A 19,963-nucleotide genomic window follows, 5' to 3' on the forward strand; every position below is an offset into this window, starting at 1 on the left:
GATCCTTTGGAAAGTGAAATGTACAGTGCTTACAAGATGGATCAGACCATCGAGACAGGTTGCTCTACTCCACCTCTTTGTGCAGTTGGGATAGTGTATTGTGACATTCTCAGTGCTGTCTGAGCCCTGTTGTTCGTTTGCAAGTGTTTCTCTTTTTTTTATAAGATTTTTATTGATTTTTTCATACATTCAATAGTACTTGTTCAACAAATGTATGAGTTTTACATTCTCTAATATAGATTTAATTCCTAATTCTTTATTATTTTCTCTAGCCATTGATAAAATAAGTCCCACGTTTGGTAATATTTTGTTTCTTCTTTTTCTTTCAACCTCAAAGTCTGTCCATCTCCGCACATTCTAGTATTTTTTAAAATTATTTCTTCATCTGATGGTATTTCTTCATTTTTCCAATATTGTGCAAATATAATTCTTGCTGCTGTTATTACATGTAAAATCAAATATATGCTTTGTTTATCAGTCTTTTCTGGCATTATACTTAATAAAAAAAAGTTCAGGTTTAAAATCTACATGTTTTCCCAACATCTTAGTTTGCAAATGTTTCATTATCCATTAAAGATGTTACCTAGTTGGGTAATGAAACACCTGCAAGCAAACAACCAAGCTGAGAGCACCACAGTTCAACCCAGAGTTACATATATTCTCTTCTATGTCGGGATGCTGTGATGTATTGTCTCAATAGCACCATGTTATTACAGATTAGAGGTCAGTATTAATTTATAAAGAGCAAGTCTTGCCAAACTAATTTTAATTATTTTTGTTTGAACTTCTTAGTAGTTTGTTGGAATACTATTGTATCTTGGACAAAGCAAGCCAATTAATAAAGCCTGGGCACTCCTCACATTTCATTAATGAATAAGAGGATTACATTTCAAATAAGCTAAAGTGTATTGGAATAACATAATGAAGTACAGTAGTAAAATTCAGAAAGATCCTAATAGGTATCACCATATCATAGGAAAGCAGGTCCTAAAATGTGATTGACATTTATATTACAGCTCTTAAACTTTCAGAAACAAGATAACCCCATAAACTGCCCTGATGTCAATAACCCATGTCCTTATCGCTATCCAGGTCTGCCTTTGAAGACTTTTCTGTATGTTGCAGCTGTTTTTTTAAAAAGCAGCAGCTACTGTAGGTTTTAGGTGGGGCATATGTACCATTGTAAAAATAGCACAATTTAAATTTGGAATATGGGTTGCCAGTAAGTTTCCAAGCCTAAGCCAAATGCTGATCATTACTTTTAAAGTCCTACCTGGTATAGCCCTAGAATATATGAGACAACCCCACATCAGATCTTAGCCTGCTCCTCTAGTCATCTACAAAAGTCACAGTGGCCGCCTCTGCTCCTCCTGAGGTTACATTGGGTACAGAGACATGACAGGTCTCGTAATGGTATGTGGGAGTGACCTTGGCAGACAAGAGGAAGAGCCAGTCTAGACCAGGTGTAGGCAACCTTGGCTCTTTTATGACTCGTGGACTTCAGCTCCCAGAATTCCTGAGCCAGCATGGCTCAGCTTGGAAACCTATCTTTTCCCTCAGCATGACTGGCTCAGGAATTCTGGGAGTTGAAGTCCACAAGTCATAAAAGAGCCAAGGTTGCCTACCCCTGGTCTAGACCATGCTCAGATAAGAAGCACCTGAGCTCACGAAAGGAATGGGGACATAGCAAACTTCTCAGAAGGGACCCTTCCTAGGCTGTTGGCCTGTAAAGATAAAGGGAGAGAGAGATGTACTTTCAGACTTGAAAGATTCTGTTAATATAAGCCTACAATTAAAAATAGAGCTAATCAGGGTCTTGTCTGGTGCGCCTCACAAGGCTGACACTTGCCTATGATAATCTCCACCTTGGAGAACTCACCCTCATCAGAAAATGGTGCAATCCCCACCTTGTTGACATTATATGGAGGGAGCGGCGGAGAAGGACAGGAGGAAAAACTGCTACCAAGGGACAGTCAGATAAGGGGCTTGAGCCGGGGCCAAGAAAATAAATTGAGAAAACGTACAGTATGAGACAAGCCTCTTTCCCTAGCTCATATAAAGATAAAGGAAAGGAGGGAGGAAGCACATTTAGACGTGCATGATTCTGTTATTATAAGGATTACACTAAAAGTAACGCCTAACCTACATGGCCTCGGTGTTTTAGTCTGGTCTACCTAGTGGGGTTGTAAAGGTAAAGGAAACGTGCTAGTCGTTTCCGACTCTAGGGGCCAGTGCTCATCTCCGTTTCAAAGCCGAAGAGCCAGCACTTGTCCGAGGACGTCTCCGTGGTTATGTGGCTGGCATGACTAGACGCCAAAGGTGCACGGAACGCTGTTACCTTCCCACCGTAGTGGTCCCTATTTTTCTACTTGCATTTTTACGTGCTTTCGAACTGCTAGGTTGGCAGAAGCTGGGACGAGTAACAGGCACTCACTCTGTTACGTGGCACTCGGGATTCGACCCGCCAAACTGCCGACCTTCTGATCGGCAAGCTCAACGTCCTAACCCACTGAGCCACCGCGTCCCTGGCAGTGGGGTTGACAACATTTCAAAAACAAGTTTATTTCAGCAAGAACGTGTCCCCAGCTAAAAGACTGAATGCATCTCTCTCGCTCTCTCTCTTTTTTTTTATTGGGATTGTACTGCTAGGCTACTTCTTTTCTTTCTTGCCATTTTATTCAGCCCAGAATCCATTAAGACTGGGGCAGGTTATCTTGCTATTGTTAATAAACACATATAAATACGCGAAACCATGGTTGAGATCTAAGTTTGTATTACATCTGAGTACATATAACACTAAAATATAAATTAGCAAGGCACCCAGATTTGTCCACTGTGTTTAACAGAATTTTAATTCATTTATAAAAGAAAACCAACATTCAGCAAGGTTCAGAGTTGGAACATAGCTATTTGCTCTCATTTCTCCTTTTCCCCAAGACTGTTTTAGGATAATTAAGTGAAGTGTTACTGTTCGGATTCATTAAAACAAACCAATTTTCAACTACGGTTGCTTAGTTTATACATATACAGCCCATATCTGCATACTCATTTTTCAATTACGTATTTTCTGATTATAGCAGATTAAACATAGCACTTTGTCTTTCCAGATATATCCCATAATACAATCAAGTGTATGTTCTTTTATCCATCTTAGCTTCCTGATGCTGATATGATGGTCGTGGGCAGCACCAAACCTAAAGAGATCTCAGAGGCTTGGAAAAATCCTGAAATCACTACTGTGGATTGTTCACAAGACACTTTATGGGGTGAGTTTCTTTGGAGGTATACAGTAAATGGGTGCTAAGGCTTAACGCCCGCAGGAATTAATTTTTTTAATGACCAAAAAATGCTCTTACATCTTGAAATTTAAGATAAAGGACAGAAAAATTAATCTTCCTTTGATTGATACAGAAAAATCCTATGGACAGTTCTAGCTTAGTATTACTTTAGCAAAATGGTTCTTGCCTTTATTTGTTACTGGCATCCCTGACTAATTAAATTTCAGTGTCATAATACAGAGCCAGCTTGGTATAGCAACTAAGGTGCTGACCTAGAAACCAGGGGGCTGTGAGTTCTAGCCCTCCCTAAGACATGGAAGCCAGCAGGCTGACTTTGGGCCAGTCACTCTATCTCAGCGCAATCCACCCCACAGAGTTGTTGTTGTGTGGAAAATAGGAGGAGGGAGGAGTATTAGATATGTTTGCCACCTTATACAGATAAAAAGGCAGGATAAAATTAGAATAGTAATAAAAATAATGAGATGCACTGTCGCATGTTGTTGAGCAACTGCATGATGGAGAAACTTAATTCAGGGCACAGAGTACCTTTCCCCTAGAACAGCATAGTTTGCAAGTGAAAAGGAATGAGATGCTACAGATAGATTCTCCTCATGCCTTCAGACACATTTTTCAGTGTACTCCATTCATACAGTCTCAGCTACAAGAATGCTCCACTCTGTTCCTCCTGGCATCAGATCCAGTTTCCAATCAGGGCGAATTCTGAAACTCAATTACATGTTATCTCTGCACTGATAAAAACAGTTATATGAAGCCAAGTCAAATAATCTGAAGAAGCACAGACATTTAAGGCAAGGGGGAGGAAAGAATCAGATTTGGCCTCTCTTGTTTCTTATTGTTCTGGCTGATACCCTAGCACGGTTTCATTGTGACAGTCATCAATTTATAGCTAAGGTAGGCAGAGTTCGTCCACCAAACCGTTCGCCACTTCTAATCTAAACTGACATTTTCCAGAAGACCAGTCTTGAAGAAGGAGTGTGAACACAATGAAAGCCTTTTGATAGCTTTCGCCCCTCCACTTTCTTGAGTGTTTAGTGCTCAAGCTATAATCTTCTTCATGGCTCCTTTATGGCTTTGTCATCAAAACTTAAACAAACTATGATATAGTGATATTTAAATCATAGGGGACTAAAAAAGGCAGATGAAGCTAGCTAGAGATGCTTGGAGCATGCAGGTACTCAAGTAAGCATCTGTTAAGGCTGCAGATTCTTTTTTTCTAAATTGGGTGGTTGGAATTGATGACTGCAACTACAAGTAGTCCTTGACTTATGACCAATTACTTAGAAGTTATGACATACCCTCCCCCCAAGAATTACTTATGACCCATTCTGAAGTTCCAGCAACTGCCTCTCCAAGCATTTTGTCACTGGCCTGCATTTATGGCTGTTTGCAATGTCACATGACCACGATTTACAACGTTTTTTGCTGAAAACCAGCCCTTACTTCCAATTTTTGGCAAAAACATACCATAGTGAACAATGGGTCCACTTAATGACTGCAGTGTTCACTTAATGACTGTGGTTTCACTCAATAACCATGTGATTTGCTTGACCAGACTGCTGCAACAAAGATCGTAAAAAAGGGGTCAGTCACATGATTATCTGCTTTATAACCATCATGAGTTATAAGCGTAATGAACAGGCTTCATTACTGTCGTAAGTCAAGGACTACCTGTATAGCACTAAAGAAAGATGCATTTAGTGTAAGGAGCTACAATCAAGTGGTTCATGCAACCTATTTTCTATTTTAATGTCCAAAGTATTGCATAGTCCTAGTAGCTTCTATAGCTAGAATCCTACATTAAGCAACATTACTACCCCTTAGTGAATCCTTTGCTATCCATGCATTTTTCACTTGGAGTACTTACACCCTGCTTTCTTCTAAATATGAAGCTGTGTCATTTTTCAATATTAAGATTGCCAGTTTTCAATTAAATTTCATGGCAACAAGTTTCACTGAGTCACAACTTCATATTTCCAAACTTGAAGAGGACTGGGACACGGAGCAGAGGGATGGTGGTCGGAAGTGAAGTGAGGCAGATAAGTATGTTTCTTCTAGGAGATTTCTGGCTTCATGGAGGGAGACAGGAAAAAGCTATATACTTGCATGTATGTCTTTCCACCATTTAAAAATATTGTATATGGATATTTTATTTCTGTAATTGTATATACAACTTGAAGATCCAGAGAGAGAACAAAGAAGACTTCTGGGCACCTCATTGGAGATACTAGTTTATATGATCCATTGTGCTTAATTATGGTTTAATTAAAAGGAGTTATTAATAGGACAAAGCAGGAAAACTGACTCATCCATTCGACATACACAGCCAGTCATCGACTTACAGCAGTTCGCTTAGTGACCATTCAAAGTTACAATGGCACTGAAAAAAAGTAACTTATGATCATTTTTCACACTTACGACCATTGCCGCATCTCCATAATCATGTGATCAAAATTCAGATGCTTGGCAACTGATTTATATTTATATATATTTATATTTATGACAGTTGCAGTGTCCCAGGGTCATATGTTCTCTTTTTGTGACCTTCTGATGAGCAAAGTCAATGGGTAAAACCAGTTTCACTTAACAACTGGGTTACTAATTTAACAACTGCAGTGATTCTATATATCTATATCTATACTCCATGTATCACCTATGTATTTTGCAAATAAACTAGATAGTGCTCAGTTACTGAATTAATACATGGCAGAAAGAAGGGAAAATATACCTGCACTATGGCACATTTTAAATTATTTCATGACAACACTGGAAATAATTCCTTTATCCAAAACTTATTTGTCACCCTGATGAAAGTTGCACTATTTAGCCTTTTTGTAACAGGAGGCTTCCAAGGAACGCCATAACTTCTTTTTGAAACTTGTTAGGGACAGTTCCAACCTAACGACAGACAGGAGGTTTGTGTTTTGTAATCCAATTGAGTTTTAATCCAATTGAGTTGGAGAAGGCTGGAGAAATTATTGGGTTACTCTTCTAAGTAAAAGTCTTGCTGGTGGTGATGAGAATTTGGGTGGGACCCACGGATGAGAGGATTTATTTTGCTTCAGAGGCCCTCTAAAAGCTTCCAGTTTAATTGTAACTGTTAAGGTGGCAGGAGGGAGAAATTGTAAAAGCACAGAACGTACTCTTATTACAGTAATGGCATTTAGTGCAGCTGTGCAAAGCATTCAGAAAAAGTATGTCACACAATATATTAGTTCAGTCCTCCAGAGCAGGGGTAGGCAACCTCGGCTCTTTTATGACTCGTGGACTTCAACTCCCAGAATTCCTGAGTCAGCTATGCTGACTCAGGAATTCTGGGAGTTGAAGTCCACGAGTCATAAAAGAGCCGAGGTTGCCTACCCCTGCTCCAGAGCATGTTACCACAGTTGCACCGTGTCTGTTTTGATTACCGCTTTCTGTAGCAGGAGAAGCAGGTACAGATAGTCCTTGACTTATGAAGCCTGGAGTTTCTGTTGTAAGTCTTGATGGCCATAAGCTAAGACACCTACATGACCAGACCTGATTTTATGATTTTTATGTGGCAGTTGTTAAGCAAACGCCACAGTTGTCGATTGATGCAAGTGTATTCGTATGGGTATTATTACTGGAAACTGACAGAAAAGGTAGGAAACCAGCAAAAAAGCATTATAAATTGCAGTCACATGATCGGGGGGGAGGGAAACCCTCCAAGCAGCCATAAAATGGAGCCAGTTGCCAAGCACCCAAAATGCAGTCATGTGACCATGGGGATGTGTGCAGCTATCAGAACTCCAGAACTGGGTCCATCATAACTTTGAATGGCTGCTAAGCAACCAGGAATTAAGTGAGGTGATTCTGAAGTGCCAACAAAAGGCATAATTTGCTTGTAAGCCTACAGGTTTCTCCCGATTCTTCCCGATCATCTCTGCAGGATTAAATCATGCAAAACTTTATGTGAATTTGTCAGCATCTGATGGTTTGTTGTCACTGTTAGTTGGCTGAAAAAAAACTTATATATGAGAAGTCATCACTGCTTTGTGATACATGCTATCAATTGGCACTTCTACTCTGAAAAAGACCTTTACTTTTGCAATAATTATATATTCAAGATTCAAGGTGCTGGTGATGACCTATAAAGCCCTAAATGGCATGGTCCCGGATTATTTACGGGAGTACCTTTTGCCGGCGTTAACTTCCCATCGTCCTGTGCGCTCCCATAGAGAGGGACTCCTCAGGGTGCCGTTGGTCAGGGAATGTCGACTGGCGGCCCCCAGGGGGAGAGCATTCTCTCTGGGCGCGCCTGGCCTCTGGAACCAGCTTCCTGTTGAGCTCCGGATGGCTCCCGACCTTCGCTCTTTTCGCCGCGACCTGAAGACTTGGTTATTTGAACTTGCCTGCCTGGACTGAGGGATTGGAGTTTTAGATTTTAAATTTTAGAACGTGTTTTATTGCTTGGGCTATTTGGTTTAATTTATTTTAATTTTTGTATATTATGTGCTGTATATTGTGTTTTAATTGCCCTGTACACCGCCCCGAGTCCTTCAGGAGAAGGGCGGTATATAAATCCAATAAAATAAATAAATAAATATTTCAGCCCACTTTTGTCTATTTGTCTTTTACCTATTTATTTGCATGTTGATGCGTTTCTATGCTTTCTATAATACATATGGCACCTTTGCTCAGCAGTAGCTTAGCTAATGGTGTCAATTATCTTCTTGCAGCATTTTTCCAAAGATCTTCCCACAAGAAGAGGCTGCTGGATTCATGGGTGCAATTGTTTTTCATTTTCAGGACAGAATGCTTTTCGTGGACATCCAACAAGAGGCAATGATTGCAATCTAGGTGAGGCTGTAGAACATCTGGCATTGGCAATATGCATGCAGGTTAGTAAGTCCCGTGGTGACTCTTTATGTAACAGGAACACAACAAAAGACAGATGTAGTCCAGGTTCACAGTTCAAACATTCAACCAGCATGGAAGGAAAGGAAAGAAACATATCCAAACTCGGGTTAGGGTTATAAATATTAATAAAATATTCATGATCTGAATTTGTCTCTTATGTGTTCGGGTGCCAGCAATAACTTCTGCACATGTGCAATTTTTTTACAACATTCTTTTTGCATCTTTTCCCCCAGACGCATTACCAAGCTTACAATGGTACCGTAGATTCCGGCGTATAAGACTACTTTTTAACCCATGAAAAGTCAGGGGTCGTCTTATACGCCGGTGCTGAAACTTTAGGGACAGGGCTGGCTGGAAAACCTGGAGCGGATCTTCCATTTAGTCTGCGCAGGGAAAGCGGGACCAATTGGAGTAGAAGCTGCAGTCTGTGATTTTTTACAGGCTTTGGTCTGGGCTTTTTTCCTTCTAAAGTTGAAGAGCAGCTGTAGGCAGGTGGGGAATGCAAGAGCAATTTGAAAGACAGGTGGGGAATGCGTAGCAGAGCAGCAGCTTAGCTCTAAGGACACATTTGACTCAGGAACTGGGCGGGCTGGCTGGAAAACCTGGAGCAGATCTCCCATTTGGTCTTTTTTTAAATCCCATTTATATCCCACCCTTCTCCAAAGACACAGGGCGGCTTACAATTTAAAGCACAAATCAATGTGCTTAGCAATAACCTTCATTCTATGTATATGCCTGCCTATTAGAGCTTTCACCCCACCCCCCACAAGCAGCATTATTACAAAGTCAGCTTATTGCTCCCAACAATCTGAGTCCTCATTTTACCTACCTCGGAATGATGGAAGGCTGACTCAACCTTGAGCCTGATGGGATGTGAACCTGCACTAATTGCAGGCAGCTGGGGTTACTTAAGGCTCTGCGCAGGGAAAGCTTTAGAGTGAATTAGGAAAAGTGAAAAAGTAAATTAGGAAAATAGGAAAAGGGTTGCTGGAATTGGGTATGTGTAGTTTAACAAAGAGAAGGGTGAGGGGTGACACGATAGCAGTGATCCAATATCTCAGGGGCTGCCACAAAGAAGAGGGAGTCAAGCTATTCTCCAAAGCACCTGAAAGCAGGACAAGAAGCAATGGATGGAAACTAGTCAAGGAGAGAAGCAACCTAGAACTAAGGAGAAACTTCCTAACAGTTAGAACAATTAACCAGTGGAACAACCTGCCTCCAGAAGTGGTGAATGCTCCAACACTGGAAGTTTTTAAGAAGAGACTGGACAGCCATTTGTGTGAAATGGTATAGGGTTTCCTGCCTTAGCAGGGGGTTGGACTAGATGACCTCCAAGGTCCCTTCCAACTTCTTCTTCTTCTTCTTCTTCTTATTATTATTATTATTATTATTATTATTATTATTATTATTATTATTATTATTAAGTTTAATCCACTTGCACTGTTTTATGTTTACATGTTTGATGACAAACAGCCTTATGTTTATAAGTGACAGTTTTCCTACTAAGTACCTGCATGTCATAAGCATTTGAATTAAAATTACCATATTAAAATCAAATCTGATGTTTTTTAATTTTTATTTGGTGTGCGTTAGAAGAGGGGTAGTCTTATACGGCGAGTATAGCCCAAACCCTATAATTTAACAGGAAATGTAGGGGGTCGTCTTATACGCCCAGTCGTCTTATACGCCGGAAAATACGGTATTAAGAAGCCTTTTTTTTTTCTGTGCTGAGACTTAACACTATGCACTGAGGAATAGTAATAACATGAAACAGGGTGACAAAAATATGTGTGTAAAATGAAAACGTGCCAAAGTGCCTCAAATTTCAAAGTGATTATAAAATTCAGCAGGCAAGTGGAACAGATCTGAAGGGTACAAGTGAGTCCTTCTTACTTCAGGCTTCTTCCCCAATAAAATACCTTTCATATCCTCCAGCTGCAAAGAAAAAAAATAGTCTCTGGAAGCACGAATCCCCAAAAGTGAGATTGAAACGATAGATTGCAACTGTACTAAAGCAAAGTAATTTTGTCTCTCTTCCTCTTGAAAGAACTTGATAAAACTCAGCGAGCTACAGATAGCAGCCCAGCAACCTAAGGAATGGAATCTCAGTTGCTTGAATCTACAGCCCATTTCACCTGTTCCAAGGTAAGAACCATGTATGAAATTGTTTTCCAGAAGGTTTCTATGTATTAAAGCAAAACATTTGTATTGAGTATTGTTTTGTTCAATTTTTTTCTAATTTGATTTAGCCTTTTCTCTTAAGGACTGCAAGATTTATTCTGCTGAAACAAAACTTTAAGGCAGACAAGATGGCATTAGTCAAGTCATTAGTAGTTGCCTTCCGTTTTTAATCTGGCAAAATTGTATTTTTTGTGAATGTGGACTGGCCAGCACGTATCAAACTCCAAGTAATCTTTAAAAAGCTATAGAATTGAGTCTGGTTATTACTTTAATTGGAATCGCTAGAAAAATCCCAGGACTACATATTAGGTTGGATAATTAGAAGAAGAGCTCAATACCAAATTGCTTCCATACTGTCACAAAGAAAACTACATGGACATTTCGTAAAGTCACCAGGATTCAAGCTCAACTTGAGGGAGATTTTGCTCTTATGAATGAGAACTGCATATTTGTCATAATTTCCAGACAAACTCTTTTGCTTGATTATAAACAGGAGCCCATGTGGCTGGAATGTGAAAAATGCTTGAGGATGGTTTAGTCAAGCAGAGTTGGGCTGAAGTGTAGGATATCTGAAAATAGAAACATTTGCTCCAACATGTCTGGAGCACGTCTGAAGCTTTGACTAGATTTCTTCATTCCAGGTTTGCCTAATTCCTGGACTGATTGAAAGGAATAATCCCCTGGTCTGCATTGTTAAAGAGATAAACAGACTTATGGTATAAAAAAAGAAATGTCATTCTTCAGGGAATTTTGTGGAATACGCTCTCTGTGAATCTCAATTTGGGGAAGTCTGATTTCAGGCTGATGCCTCTCTTCGGTTCTTCTTGTCTCAGAATTCAGGCTGTGGTGCAGGACCTTCATGGTTGGATGGAGGAAGCTCAGGGAAAGAGTACATGGTCTACATGCAGTAGGTCCCAAGTTCAGTCTTCAGAATTCCTGCCTGAAACCTTAGAAGCATGCGGCCAGTGTCAGTCACATGGGCTACACAGACCAGTAATCTGATTAGGTGATGGCAGCTCCCTATCTTCCTTTGTCTAAATCTCGATTGCCCATGGATAACAACAATAGCAACCATAGCAACATCTAGCACACTTTCTCATATGTCAAGTGACTGGGGGCTCATTTTGCATTGATCTTCACTCTCTTCCTCAGAACAGGATAGTGCAGTGAGAAAGTTGCATATTAAAACTATGTCTTTCAGGTTAGACTAATGCCAGTGTCAATAGGAATAAAAGGTAAAGGTAAAGGTTCCCCCGCACATGCATGCTAGTCGTTTCCAACTCTAGGGGCCGGTGCTCGTCTCCATTTCAAAGCCGAAGAGAACGCTGTTACCTTCCCACGGTAGTGGTCCCTATTTTTCGACTTGCATTTTTCAGTGCTTTCGAACTGCTAGGTTGGCAGAAGCTGGGACAAGTAACAGGCGTTCACTCTGTTATGCAGCACTCAGGATTCGACCCGCCAAACTGCCAGCCATCTGATCGACAAGCTCAGCGTCCTAACCCACTGAGCCACCAGGTCCCTGGCAATAGGAATAGAGCACGGAACGCTGTTACGTTCCCACTGTAGTGGTCCCTATTTTTCTACTTGCATTTTTTACGTGCTTTCGAACTGCTAGGTTGGCAGAAGCTGGGATGAGTAACAGGCACTCACTCTGTTACGTGGCACTCAGGATTCGACCCGCCAAACTGCCGACCTTCTGATCGACAAGCTCAGCGTCCTAACCCACTGAGTCACCGCGTCCCTTCTAAAAAGCACATTACAGGGAGACAAAATAGCTTCCTTCAAGTATCTAAAGGCTGTCAGTAAAGGATGGAGCAAATTAGGTCATGATTCCAAAACAAAAGACGAGGAACATTGTATGTTTTTCTCAATGGCTCAGAGAAACCAAGCTTACATGTAAAGGAAGTCCACTGAAAATTTTCTATCTTCCAGCAGTGATAAGTTGAGAGAGAAGAGGCAAATTACACACCTATGTAGTTAGCTTCAGAATTCAGCCACAGGAAATGACTTCTTTAGCAACTCAATATATTGTTTCTTCAACATTCCTGGAGCACAAAGAGCTTCCCCCAAAATCATTTGCACAAAGGTAAACTGAAGGTAGAAGATGATTTCAAAGATTTAAGTGTCCTAAAAGTGTAAGTTCTCTGTGGCCTATTGTATATCCACCCAAGTATTCATACATATTTTTAATTTGTTTGCTTTTGCAGTGATATTGAAATTTCCAGGGGACAGGCTCCAAAACCTATCCAAATTCTTGCCAAAGAGATAGGATTGCTCACAGAAGAAATTGAAATGTATGGCCAAACCAAAGCCAAAGTACGTCTTTCTCTGTTGGAAAGGTTAAAAGATCAGCCAGATGGAAACTATGTACTGGTTGCTGGGTAAGAAATAGTTTAATAAACGTATTCCCCTTACTCTTGTTTAGATAATAAAATGCAGCTTGTATTTTCATTTATTAAAGAAGATGGTCCCATCTGCAACATTTAAAACATTTTTCTTTCCTCTTTCTCGTGCATTATTAATGTCTGTGAGTTATCCTGAACAGCCTTGTATGTCTTTCATTTATCTGAGAAGAATGGTTGCCACCATTCACATTTATTATTTATTTGTGTGTCCGCCTTTTGTTTAGCAGCTTAAGAAGGCATAAATACTGTGGAGCTCCACTTTCCATTTTTACTCACAACAATACCCCTGTGAGGTACTGGCCCAAAATCATCCATTGAATTTAGGACAGACTAGAACCCAAGTCTCCCTGGCACTAGTCCAACACTTTAACCACCGTGCCATGCTTGGTCTTCAAAGCAGACGTCAAATTTTCAACTTACAACTAATAATAATAACAATAATAATAAAGTTGGAAAGGTTCCTTAGAGGTCTTCTAGTCCAACCTCCCCTGCTCCCCTATACCTGTGGTGGTGAAACTATGGCACAGGCGCCTCTGTGGGAGCGCATGCCGTCACCCCAGTCCTAGGCTTTCAGCTGGGTTTTATAAAACCTTTTCACTTTAAGCCTCCGCCACCGTGTGCAAAAAAAAAAGGTTTGATCAATCAATCAATTTCAACTTCTTGCGGGGGAAAAAATCTCGCAAATTTGGAATTGATTGATTGAACTTTTTAGTCCCACCCAGTCTGCTGTTACCACCACAGCCACACCTACCCAATGGGCCACACCCACCCAATGGGCCACGCCCCCCCAGCACCCGACGATACATAAGTGGGTTTTGGGTTGCAGTTTGGGCACTCGGTCTGTAAAAGGTTCGCCATCACTGCCCTATACCATTTCAGACAAATGGTTGTCCAAACTCTTCTTAAAAACTTCCAGTGTTGGAGTGTTCACAGCTTCTGGAGGCAGGTTGTTCCACTGATTAATTGTTCTAACTGTCAGGAAGTTTCTCCTTAGTTCTAGGTTGCTTTTCTCCTTGATTAGTTTCCATCCATTGCTTCTTGCCCTGCCTTCAGGCGCTTTGAAAATAGCTTGACTCCCTCTTCTTTGTGGCAGCCCCTGAGATACTGGAATACTGCTATCATGTCACCCCTTGTCCTTCTCTTCATTAAACTAGACATACCCAATTCCAGCAACCGTTCCTTATATGTTAACTGCAAGTTCTCTGAGTAGCAATTCTGGAAGGGAAAGACAAAATTACCTCTCACTGAAACAACAGTAATTACAGATTACTGCGATTGCTCTGATCAGCTCTGCCAAAGCAGAAGCTTGGGTCATGATGTGAGGACCTAATCTGCCTCTTTTACAAATCAAGCCATACAAATGTTATGTAAGAAATAAAGAGCCTACATTAATGGATATTTATGTTCATTTTAAATGTCCCCAGTTATCTATAGGTTCTTTGCACTACTTATTAACTTAGAGCTTACTTTGGTTCCAGTCACCCAGGTAATTAGCAACACATGCTACATAGCTCTGCTTTGAGAATTTGGACTCCATGCCAGAGATGCATCTTTTATTGTTTTCCTTTGTTTTCAACTACTCGACCTCCTGTCCTGTCTCACTGCTGTGATTATGGGTCTGGATTACCTGCGGGAGCACCTGCTGCCGGCATCAACTTCCCTTCGTCCAGTGCGCTCCCACGGAGAGGGCCTCCTCAGGGTGCCGTCGGTCAAAGAGTGTCGACTGGGGGGAGGGCGTTCTCTGTGGGCGCGCCAGACCTTTGGAACCGTTTACCGGTTGAGCTCCGGATGGCTCCTGACCATCGCTCCTTCCGCTGTGACCTAAAAACTTATTTATTTGAACAAGCCGGCCTGGTGTGATGGGTTTGGGGGTATTTTAATATTATATTTTATTAATTTTATTGTAATTGGGCTACTTATTTAATTCTTTTTTAACGTTTGTATATTGTATTTTATTGTATTTATTGCCCTGTACACTGCCCTGAGGCCTTCGGGAGAAGGGCGGGATAGAAATTAAATTATTATTATTATTATTATTATTATTATTATTATTATTATTATTATTATTATTATTATTATTATTAATTATGAAGGCCCATTGCTACATGGCTTTATGTTTATATTTGTTATTATTTATTTGTTACATTTATTTGCTGCCTATCTTGCAGTGGGCTACTGTAAGTGTGTGGGTGTATGTGTGTGTCTATGTGTCTATCTGTCTGGATGAGATAGCACATAAATCCAATAAATATATAAATATGCTTAATTTTTCAACACATTCTAACTTTCATTTTCTAGTAGGTGCTCCTTCTTGCATGAACGTTGCCTTTAGCAATAAGGACAATTTTTGCCATGTCACACTTAATTTGTGATGGGCTACCTGACCAGGGCTGCATAAACTCAGATAAACAGTAGGTGGCACCAAAGTGTGCACATTTTCCTTTTAGAATATTGCAGAATCTTCCAAAATTCTACCTAGCTCTTTAACAGCAATCAGTGGAGTATAACACGCAACTATCTGCAGCCACTTCTAGACGTTCATTGGCGGGGGGGGAGGGGAATGAATTATCTATGATCACTTGACTGTTTTGTGTGGAATTATAATGGACGGTAATAATAACCCTGAGGAACAAGTTATTGTTCAAGATATGGGGAGGGGAAGTGCATTCAGATTTACTAAAACTTTATAATAAAAGTAGTAAGGTATTAGCATTTATAACTTTAGTTTCCTAGTCTGCTTTAACTGGAAAGCCCTGATGTCATTCTTGGAAGTCTGAATGGACACTCTTCCACCCACTTGTTGTCCGAGAGAACTAGGGAGGATGAAGTTTTTCAAATTACATTTCTTCCTCAGACTCACATTTCTTTTGTCTAACCTTCATCTTGGTTGTGGCTCTTCCTTCCGTTCATCAAGGCTATTCTTAACCGCCCATCACAGGAATCCAGTATAGTATTACAGGTAGTCCTTGATTTACAACCGTTAATTGAGCCTGGAATTGCAGTCATAAGTCATTGCGGCCATTAAGTGGGTGATTGCGTGACTGTGCCTGATTTTGCAACCTTTTTTGTGGCAGTGAATGCAATAGTCGTAAAGCAAACACAGTGGTCATTAAGTGGCTCCATTTTATGCAATGGCATTTTTTTTTTGCAGAAACTAAGTAAATGCTGGAAACCAGAAAAAACATCAAAAATTGAAATCAGGTGATTGTGGTTCGCTGCAAACAGCTGTGAAAGTACAGCTCACTGTGAAAGTGAGCCAGTTGCCAAGAATCCAGAGTGCAATCATATGATTGTAGGGAGCGGGTATTAGAACTTCAAAATTAGGTCATGAGTACCTTTTCAGATACTGTCCATAGGGTTTTCATGGCAAAGATACTGGAGTGGATTGCCATTTCCTTCTCCATTGGATCACGTTTTGTCAGAACTCTCTGCTATGACCTGTCCGTCTTGGGTGGCCCTGCACAGTATAGCTCATAGCTTCATTGAATTACGCAAGCCCCTTCGCCACGACAAGGCAGTAATCCATGAAGGGGCTCACTGGACTCGCTGGAGAAGAGCTTAATGCTGGGAAAGATTGAGGGCAAGAGAAGAAGGGGACGACAGAGAATGAGGTGGCTGGATGGAGTCACTGAAGCAGTGGGTGTGAGCTTGAATGGACTCCAGAAGATGGTGGGGGACAGGAAGGCCTAGAGGAACGTTGTCCATAGGGTCGCGATAGGTCGGACACGACTTCGCAGCTAACAACAACAACCTTTTCAGGGGTCCATCATAACTTCGAACAGTCACTAAGTGATTGGTCGTTAAGTGAGAACTACCTGTGTACTTCTTTTTTTTCCTTTTATGTTCTCTTTAAACTGTCCTCTTTGGTTCAGAATGCAACTGTAAAATGTTACATTTACAGAATGTTCCCTTTTCAACATCAAGAGATCACCAGATAAGTTGTGCTGAGAGATAGGAACTGGATAAATCTCCTACCAATACGAGGCTCCTGTAACTTGGTTCCTTTGGCCTTATTGTGAAATTCAGACTACCGGAAAACATTGATTTTTCTGAGCTCACAAAATTGTTACATAGCGTGGGTTTTTATTGTTGTTGTTAAATAATGGTAGACAAAATATTCAGGTCTTTTAAAAGATAAAAAAAATATTTCTGATTGCATCTTTTACCCAAAGCAAATGTAGCTTACAGCCTACAGCTGTACTTTTTGCAAAGTTTCTGCAGTTCAGGGAAATATGTTTCTAATTAGAGGTGGATTTCTAGTTTGAGTCTTTAGGAGGTCATGCAATAGGAGTTACCACTTTTGGCTCACTTCTGCATGAATGCTCGTATATCCCTGGGAATGAAAATGTAATCCCCAATGTCACATACCTTAAATAAACTACTTATTTCACTGCGTTTGCTAAAGTATCACAGATTTAAGCAGTTAAATGTAGCATATCTTGGCAAGCGTTTTCTCTTAGAAATAGAGTAGGAACGATGTGAATGAAAATGTAATTTAGTTTTGTTTGGTTTTTAACTTGAATTTTCTCTAGCTGATAAAAGAGATGCCCCAGATGAATTGCTTGGGTAGTTTTGAAATCTTTCTGCAGAAATGCACTGATTGCAGTGCAAATTTGTGGTATTCAGTGTTTTTTACACCAAAATAGAAACAATTCCTCTTTACATAGGAATTATGGGACCGGATGTTTAACATATCTGAACAATGCCATCCTAGAGAAGGCAGGTCTAATTCTGTTAGATAAGCATTGCTAATTTCCATAAGCGTTTTGTCACATAAGAAAACAACTTTTTTCTTTCTACATACATCCTCCTCACTCTCCCAAACTTCTTGGCTCATCAAAAGTCTTAGTATGTGCACTCATTTTTATCACTTTACTCTCTGCATCATATTAGTACTTTTTAAAGCTTTATCTTTCCTACAATTTTTTTAAAAGGTTCAAACTCAGCCTTAAATTTCCTATTATAAGTTTATAAAATAGAAGATAGGTGACTATTTATACACTGCCTTAAAAATAAAGGGGAAACATGCAGGCATACCTTGTTTTGTTGCACTTTGCTTTATTGTGCTTCTCTTTCATCAGCAAAAAGATTATGACTCACTGGAGGTCAGACAATGATTAGCATTGTTTTTAGCAATAATATATATATATATATATATATATAATTAAGGTATGTACATTGTGGTTTTTTTAGAGCTAATGCTATTGCACACTTAGTAAGCTACAGTATAGTGTAAACATAACTTTTATATGCCCTGGGAAACCAAAACATTTGTGTGACTCATTTTACTGTGATATTTGCTTTATTGTGGTAGTCTGGAACTGAACCCACAGTGTCCCTGAGATATGCCTGTATTGCACTGATTTTTATTACTTTTTAGTAATTAAGGATATATTGGAAAACTACAACCTTTATGATATTATATGTTTACTTATTTCTTTGAACTCTTAATTCTCTTTATATGTCTTTCATGTGTTGTGATTTATAATTCTGAAACGATTAATGAAATAATATTTAAAAACAATCAGAACTTCAAAACTGCTGGGAGTAAATGATGGAAGCAGCATAAAATCATGTCTGATTGATTGATAGCTAGATAGGTATAAAAATGGACATGGTTATGAGTGAAATTTAACTATTTTAAATAATATAGATCCGCATTTTGGAACATTGACTATGAATAATAATTTCAGTGTGTCTCAGCATGCAACCAAAGAATGAACAAATTCTTAACATTTAGATAGATATTAGCTAATGAAAATAAATATCTGGATTATTTTTATTTTAGTATTTTTTTTAAATATAAAAGATCCTTCTTAGCCAAGATGGATTAAATTCTGACCATATTTTAGTGCAGAGGTCCCCAACCTATGGGCAGCGGCCCAGTACTGGGTTGTGGTCTCTTGGGACACCGGGCTGCGTGAATGGCTGGCCAGTGCACACACGCACCTCCCCTTGTGCCAGCACCAGCTGAGCTGCGAGCCTCTTGCTGGTGCTAGTCGAGCTGCAACTCTTTCACCAGCACTAGCCAAGTCGTGCGCTAGCGCTAGCATCCCCACTTGTGGAACGTGCATGCTCGTCGCCCCATTTGTTCAGATGCACATGCAGCCACCTTGGCATGTGCACACATGCACGCATAAAGGTGCCTGCCCCTCCCTTTCCTACTGGGCCATCATCCCAGAAAGATTGGCGATCCCTGCTTTAGTGTGTGACAAAACTGACAAAATGTCTTACATGATGCAGTTCCATTTTAATTCTCATTTGGAAATTAATTAGTTGGATTTTTGGAATAGACAAAAAATTCAGTTCAAACTTAGGTTTGATGATTTTGAAAAGAATCTAGCTTGCTTCAGAGATTCATTGATTAAACTCTTAAGTTTGAATCTGAATATTTGTATATCTTTGAATGCACTGAAATCACAAAAGATGTAAATTGTGTTTTAACAGAAATTTGAGGAGGGGAACTGAATATTTATAGTCAGTTATGCTATGCTATATATTAAATTGATGTACACTAATCTTAGCCAAATTGAGTCTGGCACTTTTGTGCAAACCAGCTTTAATCTTTTATATTTCAAAAGGAAAATACTAATAATTGGTTTCATAATAGGCCACGATTATGACAACTTGACAATAACATACTGTGATATAATTTCAGAAATGTCATATTTAGCAATGATTCCATGTTTGAAACAAATATGTAAGTCACATAATGTGTGCAGCCACATTATAATGCATGTATTGCCATTTGCCCCCTTGGTTTCTTCTCATTGGTGGCCACATTAATAATTGGTTGGAGGAACTGGATAATTTTTTTAAGTAGTTTATCTTTTAGAGAGGATCATCTTTGTCTAGTTCATGGGTCAACAACCCGCGGCTCTGGAGCTGCATGCGGCTCTTCCAGCCTTTTCCTGTGGCTCCCAGTTTGCAGAGAGAGAGAGAGAGAGACAGAGAGAGGCACTTGTGCTTCCCTTATCTCTCTCCCCCCCCTCTCTGTGTATGTGTGTGTAACTCACACTGTTCTCCAAGAAGCTGACAAACCTATTGGGTGGGGCTCCTGCCTTTGCTGTGTCTCCACAGGAAGCAGCAGCTCTCACGGGCAGGAGAGCCAGCCCAATAACAATGTGTGTCAGCTTGTCTGAGAACAGCGTGAAGCCAGCTTGCCAGGTGAGCAGAAGATCAGAGAGAGAGAGCGGGGAG

The 19,963-nt window shown here is 40.1% G+C and overlaps 1 protein-coding gene across 1 annotated transcript in view; it reads left to right on the forward strand.

The window, feature by feature from the left end:
- The window catches only part of MTHFD1L (methylenetetrahydrofolate dehydrogenase (NADP+ dependent) 1 like), a 141,118-nt gene that overhangs the window by 23,949 nt on the left and 97,206 nt on the right, over positions 1 to 19,963 (forward strand). The window contains exons 8-11 of the mRNA XM_081312960.1: positions 3,155 to 3,266; positions 8,067 to 8,158; positions 10,225 to 10,322; positions 12,566 to 12,739. Of these exons, the coding sequence (XP_081169086.1) occupies positions 3,155 to 3,266; positions 8,067 to 8,158; positions 10,225 to 10,322; positions 12,566 to 12,739 (476 nt within the window). The remainder of the gene's footprint in view (positions 1 to 3,154; positions 3,267 to 8,066; positions 8,159 to 10,224; positions 10,323 to 12,565; positions 12,740 to 19,963) is intronic.

Source organism: Vipera berus, assembly GCF_964194415.1.
Source record: "Vipera berus genome assembly, chromosome: 1".
In the NCBI taxonomy this organism is placed as follows: Eukaryota; Metazoa; Chordata; class Lepidosauria; order Squamata; family Viperidae; genus Vipera; species Vipera berus.